At 53.7% G+C, this 8,068-nt stretch overlaps 1 protein-coding gene across 1 annotated transcript in view; it reads right to left on the reverse strand.

Moving 5' to 3' along the window:
• Positions 1–4,707: 4,707 nt before the first annotated feature.
• Positions 4,708–8,068, reverse strand: part of GNA11 (guanine nucleotide binding protein (G protein), alpha 11 (Gq class)) — a 10,473-nt gene continuing 7,112 nt past the window's right edge. The window contains exon 6 of the mRNA XM_005858814.2: positions 4,708–7,463. Within this exon, the coding sequence (XP_005858876.1) occupies positions 7,273–7,463 (191 nt within the window). The 3' untranslated portion in view covers positions 4,708–7,272. The remainder of the gene's footprint in view (positions 7,464–8,068) is intronic.

An 8,068-nucleotide genomic window follows, 5' to 3' on the forward strand; every position in this document is an offset into this window, starting at 1 on the left:
GCAGCCCTAGGAGGTCAGGGTGACTCCCACTGCCAGGCCGGGGAAGAAAAGCAGAAATCAGTCTGGGTTGCGCAGAGCTGGAGGACGGCACAGAACAGAAATAACCAGCTTGGCAACAGAGAAGGCCGGGCTGAGTCACAGACCAGAGAGCGGACGTAAATGCAGAGCGGCCCAGGATCCGAGGGCCACGTCTCTGGGCAGCTGCCCGCTGCCCACTCCCAGCAGCAGGACGGGGTGCCCGGCCCTGGTCTCACACCTTCCGCATCCTCACTGACCTCAGAAATCCACCCGCTCCCTCGCTGCCGGCTGGGCCGGGCCTCTCTGCATTTCTCCCGCTTCAAAACAAAACTCCCTTCAGTTCCCCAAAAGGCAAACTGGTTCCTTGCCCAGGCCAGGCACCGGGCGGGGGGACATTGTCACATATTAGTTCATTGGGGAGCACCAGGGTGAGTGTGTTCGCGTGTTTTTTGGGGGGTGGGGAGGCAGGTGTTTTTGTTTTTTAGGGAGGAAGGGAGAGGGAGAAAGATAGAAACATCAATAATGAGAGAATCGTCCTGACCGGTTTGGCTCAGTGGATAGAGTGTCGGCCTGGGGACTGAGGGGTCCCGGGTTCGATTCTGGTCAGGGGCATGTACCTGGGTTGCGGGCACATCCCTAGTGGGGAGTGTGCGGGAGGCAGCTGATCGATGCTTCTCTCTCATTGATGTTTCTAACTCTCCCTCTCCCTTCCTCTCTGTAAAAAAACAATAAAATATATTTTTAAAAAAATAATAATGAGAGAATCATTGATCGGTTGCCTCCTGCACACCTCACACCGGGGACTGAACCGCAACCCTCGGCATGTGCCCTGACCAGGAATCAAACCATGTCCTCCTGGTTCATAGTTTGACGCTCAACCACTGAGCCACGGCGGCTGGGCTTGTGTGCATGTTTGAAACACATACACACAGAGAGAAAAGCATAAAACGTGAATACAGCCCTGGCCAGTTTGGAGAGAGCTATATTCCAAACTGGATAGAGCATCGGCCTGTGGACTGAAGGGTCCCGGGTTCAGTTTTGGTCAACGGCACATGCCCAGGTTGCGGGCTCGATCCCCAGTAGGGGGTGTGCAGGAGGCAGCCAGTCAATGATTCTCTCTCATCATTGATGTTTCTACCTCTCTCTCTCTCTCTCTCCCTTCCTCTCTGAAATCAATAAAAAAAATATATATATTTTAAATGTCCCTTATGTTTTAATAAAGAATTGGCTATTTAGCCCTAACCGGTTTGGCTCAGTGGATAGAGCGTCGGCCTTCGGACTAAAAGGTCCCAGGTTCGATTCCGGTAAAGGGCATGTACCTTGGTTGTGGGCACATCCCCAGTTTGAGGTGTGCAGGAGGCAGCTGATCGATGTTTCTCTCTCATCGATGTTTCTAACTCTCTATCCCTCTCCCTTCCTCTCTGTAAAAAATCAATAAAATATGTATCTTAAAAAAAAAAGAATTGGCTATTTACAGTTTTTCAAAGTCCCTCCCACTCCTCAGCTGATGGGATTATTTGCCACTGAAGGCCACAGTTGTGTCCCTCCCTGGACCCTGCTCTTAGCCACACCCAAAGCCATGCCCCCACCCCCACCCCAGGAGTGGTCCAAGGCTCAGATACAAAGGTCCACCCCCTCCTTTTATTTATTTATTTTTAAACTATTTTTATGGATTTCAGAGAGAGGAGGAGAGAGGGAGAGAGAGATAGAAACATCAATGATGAGAGAGAATCATTGATCAGCTGCCTCCTGCACACCCCCTACTGGGGATCGGGCCTGAAACCCCAGGCAGGTGCCCTGATCTGGAATGGAACCGTGACCTCCAGGTTCACAGGTTGACACTCAACCACAGAGCCACACAGGCAAGGCCTCCCCTCCTTTTATGAACTGATGAGCTATTTATTTGGATGAGACAAAAGGTCTCCATCAGCAAGTCCACCTCTGCGTATGCATCCCAAAGAATAGGAGTCAGGGACTAGACAGGCACTTGCACACCCGTGTTCACAGCGGCATTATTCCCAGGAGCCAAAAGGTGGAAACAGACTAAGTGTCCGTTGCTGGTCAGCAGGGCCGGCTTCCTGGACATAGGACCCTGGCTCAGAAGGTTTTTAGTCTTGAGATTCTCCTAATTGTTTAAAATATATTTTTTATTGATTTCAGAGAGGAAAGGAGAGGTAGAAAGAGATAGAAACATCATTGATGAGAGAGAATCCTCGATCAGCTGCCTCCTGCACACCAGGGTTTGAGTCTGCAACCCGGGCATGAGCCCCGACCGGGAATCGAAATGTGACCTCCTGGTTCATAGATCAACACTCAACCACTGAGCCATGCCAGCCAGGCCGAAATTATCCTCATTTTGAAACAAGGGCCATACATTTCCACATCTTTTTGCCTCAACCTCACCTGGCTAGACAGGTCGCAGCTGGTGCCAAGACCCAGGAAGTGCTGGTCTACCATCAGGGCAAAGGGCTGGCTTTTTCCTGCCTCGGTTTCCCACGTGGAACCTGGGTGATGACAGGACTCCTCTCAGTGGATGCCTGGTAGAGCCCGCAGGTAAGTGCGACAGCACGAGAGCGGCCCCAGCTGGCCATCGAGGGCATGAAGTCTGGGTGACGTCCAGATGCACAGGCAGCCTCAACCAGGTTCCCTTCCCAGACTGACCTCCCAAATTCAGCTTCCCTCCTGAGCCTTCACTTAGTCCAGCCCCATCCTCTTCCACCTGGAACATCTCCGTCCGCTCCAACACGGTCCCAAGTTCTCACCCCGGGCCCCGCCTCCTCCCAAGTCGGTCCTCCCTGTATCGGCCACTAGAGGGCACCCGTGAGCACTCCAGTCAGGTCCTGCATCTCCCTTCCCGTCTGTCCTCCCCACAGCAGGCTCCAGAGCGCGCTCCCTCCCTCTGGCCACAGCCTGCCAGAGCACCCACCTCACTCAGAATAAAACCCTAAATCCCCTTCCTGACCCACAAGGCCCTGCACGACCTGCCCCCGTCCGCTCCCTGTCCTCTCCTCCCTCTCTCCCTCCCCTCACTCTGTGCCAGCCACACGGGCCTCCTGGCTGTTCCTCCTGCTACAGTCCTGTCCCGGGGCCTTGGCACAGGTGTTTCCTGTCTGGAAAGCCCTCCCCTCAGGCCACAGCTCGGCTCCTTCCCTCACGTCCCCTCAGAAAGGCCTTCCCTGAAAAGCCGGTCTGAAACGGCCACTGCCGTTCATCCCACTTCCCTGCTCTGCTTGTCACAAGAACTGGGTCTCCCCCCACTCACCCCTCCCTTATCTACCATGCCTAGGACAGTGCCTGGCACACAGGGGGCTTTCAAGGCATATCCCGCTGATGAATGAGTAAACGTAACTGGAGGAGGATGGGAGAAGTTGGAGTTCTTGTACACGGCGGGTGGGGATCGAAATGGGGCAGCCACCGTGAAAAGCAGAACAGCAGTTCCTAAAAAAAGTTAAACATGGAGTTTCCATGCGACCCAGAAATTCCACAATAGAATGTTGTGCACCCATGTTCACAGCATTATCCACAAAGGCCCCAAGGTGCCCACGGACGGGTGAATGGACAAACAGTGCGGATCATCCAGACGAGGGAATGCTACTCAGCCTTAAAAAGAAAGGGCATTGTCACCTGCTACCTACCCCAGGGACGAACCCTGAGGACATGGTGCTCAGTGACATAAGCCAGACACAGAAGGACAAATACCGTGTGATCCCTCTCACAGGGGGTCCCTAGAGGAGTCAGATCCACAGACAGAAAGCAGTCGGTGGGTGCCAGGGGACTAGTGTTTAATGCAGTGGTTCTCAACCTTCTGGCCCTTTAAATAGTTCCTCATGTTGTGACCCAACCATAAAATTATTTTCGTTGCTACTTCTTAACTGTGATGTGGCTACTGTTATGAATTGTAATGTAAATATCTGATATGCAGGATGGTCTTAGGCGACCCCTGTGAAAGGGTCGTTCGACCGCCAAAGGGGTCACTACCCACAGGTTGAGAACCGCTGGTTTAATGGGAACACTAATTTGGGAAGATGAGAAAGTTCTGGAGATAGATGATGGGGATGGTCACACCACAGTGTGAATATACTTAATGCCACTGAACTGTGCACTAAAAAATGGTTAAGATGGTAAATTTTGTTATCTCTTTATGATTAAAATTTTTAGAAAAGAAAAAAGTAACTGGGAAAAAAAAAAGGCTGCAGAGAACCTGCTGTCCAGCATCTTCAGTTTACAGAAAGGTGGGGGCTTTGTCTTCCTATCTCTGACTGAGCGGCATGTCGGTCTCTGCCCACAAAAAGAAGATGCTTTTCTTTCCTTGATTTTAGAGAGAGGGAGGGAGGGACATCGAATTGTTCCACTTATTTATGCATTCATTGGTTGATTCTTTATGTGCCCTCAATGGGGATCAAACCCAGAATCCGGGCATGTTGGCACGACACTCTTAATAAACCCAGCCAGGGCAGGAGGTACTTCCCTTGCAGGATGCTCCAGCTCTCAGACCTCAGAGCAGGGCCCTGGAGCCCCCATCCCAGCCCAGGACGGAAGTCCTTCCAAAGGAAGTCATGGCAATGGGTGCCAGGAGCCAGGCTAGCCATTGGGGACCAGGTGACACCCCTGGGACCTTCAGGGCCCCTCCGCTGCCCCCCACCCATCCCTGTGGCCAGCAACAGGAAATAAGCCAGAGGGGCTGCAGCATTTAGGAACAAGATTTATTCCAATTTAAAACAATTCATTTCAGGAGAAAGATATGAAAAGTCAACTTCCATCAGGCATCTCTGGATTAAGGGGTCAGGGCCCCGACACATGAGCAGAGCCTGCCGCGCACCCACCTGGACAGGACAGCTTCTGCCATCGGTTGGCATCCAGCTAATTGCACCCATCCCCCAGCACACGTGACAATACATGCATTTCAAATGACAAAAGGTTTAAAAACAGCATTTTATATAATATTTTTTTAAATAGGTTAAGGTTTAAATCGTCTGAAATCAGGACTGTGTAATATACAAGTATAACCCGACAGTGTTCACCCCACCAGCCGGAAGTTCCTGCACTGCCGCTAGGGGCATTGGCACTAAGACGTCTCAGGTCTCTCAAGGAGTTGGATGCCGGGGAATGGCTATACTGCAGGGCGATCGGACACAGTGGGAGGAGCTGGGAGGTTGGCACGTGAGAGAAAGCATTAGGAGGAGTTCATCAGGTTGAAAATCAAAGACACTGACCGGTAACCTTGCATGGGACCGGGACCTCTGGCCCCGGCTGGCACTGGCACAGAACTGGTCTTGGATTCCCCCCGGGACACGGGTTGGCCCTGCCCTCAGCTCCTGGAGTGGGGCCAGGCCCGTGGTGTTCCAGAAGGCCCAGTAAGGGGGTGGGGGGGGGGGAGAGGGGCTGGGGGCTTTAGCCAGCCTTGTGCTGTGGGATGCCTGGCACACTGCCTCCTCTCTAAGAGGAGCTATTCTCCCGGTGCCTCCCCCACATGCTCATGCACCTCTCAAGAGTCCAATCCAGTTCCCTTTTTGTGATCTGGACCCTTGAGAGGGGCTAGGACATCAAGATGCCTCCCTATGAGGACCTCAAGTCCTCGCACAGGCCCACCGCCAGCAGTACCACCTGCTTCCCCCCACTGAGGGCAAGAATGGGGTTATGTTCAACCCTCTCAAATAGACACATGGCACAAAAAGGACCCTTTTTGGAAAATTGGCTGAGAAGCTGGGGATCCCCAGCTCATTCTGCCCCCAGATGGAGCTGATTACCAGGAATGTAGCCACCCCCAACTTCTGCCTGTCTTTGGCTCCCCATTGCCCTGAGGCCTTCCTGGTTTGTCCTGCTGGTGGGATGGGGAGAGGAGGAAGGAGGGGCCAGCCACCCAGGACTGGCTCTTTGGGTGGGTTCAATTTTTGTGTTGTTTCTTTTGCATTTGTCAATGGCCCCAAAAAGGAGCGGCCACACAGACTGCTACTTTAGGGTCCAGGTGTAGTGGGTCCGTTCCCCTTCCGCTGTGCAAAACAAAACAAACACTGTAGTGTTCAGTCTACATCAGATGAAAAGCCAACTCCCTCTCCTCAAAAGACCAGCCCCCTGCTTGTGCTGCCCTCAGAGGCCCCTGGGAGGGGGACCTAGGCCAGGCAGCCCATGGCTCTGGCTTGATGCATGACCATGGCCTGGAGGCCGCCCAGGGCCAAGGTGCCAGCTGCTGGCTCCCACGCGACCCTCAACAGCTCTGGGCAAAGTGCCCCTGCTGCCTGCTTGATTCCCAGGGGTCAGCAAGTGCGTGCCACGGCGGCCACCGCGCCTGGGAACCACCACAGGACTCTCCCTCAAGCTCTCTCTGCTTCGTGGGAACAGACCTGAGAATATTCGGAAAAAGTCCCCAGCCCACAGTCACCACCGTCTCCAAATTGGCTACAAAATGGAATGAAAGCAAAAGTGACTTTCATCCAAGTGGGCCCTCTCCTGACTCCCGGGCCATGTGGGCTTCCACGGGTGCTCTCCGGCCTGGGTGCTGAGCACATGACCCTCGGGCACACAGGGAGAGCTCCAAGCAGGCCAGATGGCCCTGGAGACACAGCTCAGAGGACCCCTCAAGCCCAGGACCAGGCAACCACCGGAGGCTGAGACAGGGTCCAGAGATATCTTCACTGCAGAGGAGCCCTTATACTTTTTGTTTTTCCTTTAAAATAAAATAAAAAAATGGTTAGGCACTTCCCAGGGTGGGCAACAGGGGGAGCCACCCACCCCCACTTCTTGGAGTCCAGTGAGCAAAAATACAGCGTCGTCGTGAAGATGGCAATAACTTAAAAAAAAGGAAGAAAGATCAGTCACAGTCTCCACGTCCCCACGTCCCCACATCAAGGGACCAGGGCCAGCTGGGCGGTTCTGTCCCACGGTGGCCGGTGGCCGAAGGTGCAACCCCGAGGGGTTGGGGCCGAGGTCGGGGGGCCAAGGAAGGCCTGGAGGCGCTGGGGGCAGGGCACTTGTTTGTCTCATCTCCGCTTGTCTCATTTTTTTTTTTTTTTCTTTTTCCTTTTTTTTTTTCTAGAAAAAGGCGAGCCACAGTCAAGGCCAGAAAAAGGCAGCCTGTGCCGCTGACAAAAGGTGAGAAGGTGCACGAAGTATATAGAAAGAAAGATGTACATCCCCTGATAACTGTGAAATAAAAACCATTTGTTAAAAATATGAAAAAAAAATCAGCTCCTCTGCGGTCAAAGCCGCTGTCACATCATCACACAGGAGGGTCTGTCCCGTGGGCTCCCCACAGGGTCACACCAGGTTGTACTCCTTCAGGTTGAGCTGCAGGATGGTGTCCTTGACGGCCGCGAAGACAAAGCGGATATTCTCCGTGTCAGTGGCGCAAGTGAAGTGCGAGTAGATGATCTTGTCACTGTCAGGGTTCAGGTCCACAAACATCTTCAGGATGAACTCCCGGGCAGCCTGCGCATCCCGCTGAGGCCCTGGGGGAGGGGAGGCGGATTAGTCAGGCGGCCCAGGCCTGTCGTGCAAGGGACAAGGGACGGAGACTGGGGTGCCAGCCATGTGGGGCAGCTTATGCCACGGGCTCCTGGGCTGAGATGTGTCTGAAAGGAGGCAGCTTTCTGCGTGAGGGTGTGCACGGAGTCTGCACAGCCCCTCACTCATCTCCACCCACTTGGCCCATGGCCCCACCTAGCTGGGACCACCACTTGCTGTGCACACGGGATGCTCCCATCACCTCCAAACTGAGGCCAACCTTCCTTCCAGCCTCACCTCACCGGATTTCATTCACACTGCACCACAAATACACACCCACATCCACACACGGGCATGCATCCACACACATGTGCCCAGACCTACATGCACACCCACACACCCTTGCACATACAAACAGCTGCCACCCCAGCCTGGCTGTCCATCCAACTGTCCACACCCTTGCCCAGAGGCTTCTGCCCACAATTTTGGTCCTTCCTGTCTATGGTCTGCACCCACCCTAAGTCTTGGTCCATCATCTCCACTGTCCCTTCCCAGCTAACCTCCTACTCTCCCTCCAACAGAGTTCCTGTCTGCCCCACCAACACTCCCC

The sequence above is a fragment of the Myotis brandtii genome, unplaced genomic scaffold (assembly GCF_000412655.1).
Source record: "Myotis brandtii unplaced genomic scaffold, ASM41265v1 scaffold122, whole genome shotgun sequence".
In the NCBI taxonomy this organism is placed as follows: domain Eukaryota; kingdom Metazoa; phylum Chordata; class Mammalia; order Chiroptera; family Vespertilionidae; genus Myotis; species Myotis brandtii.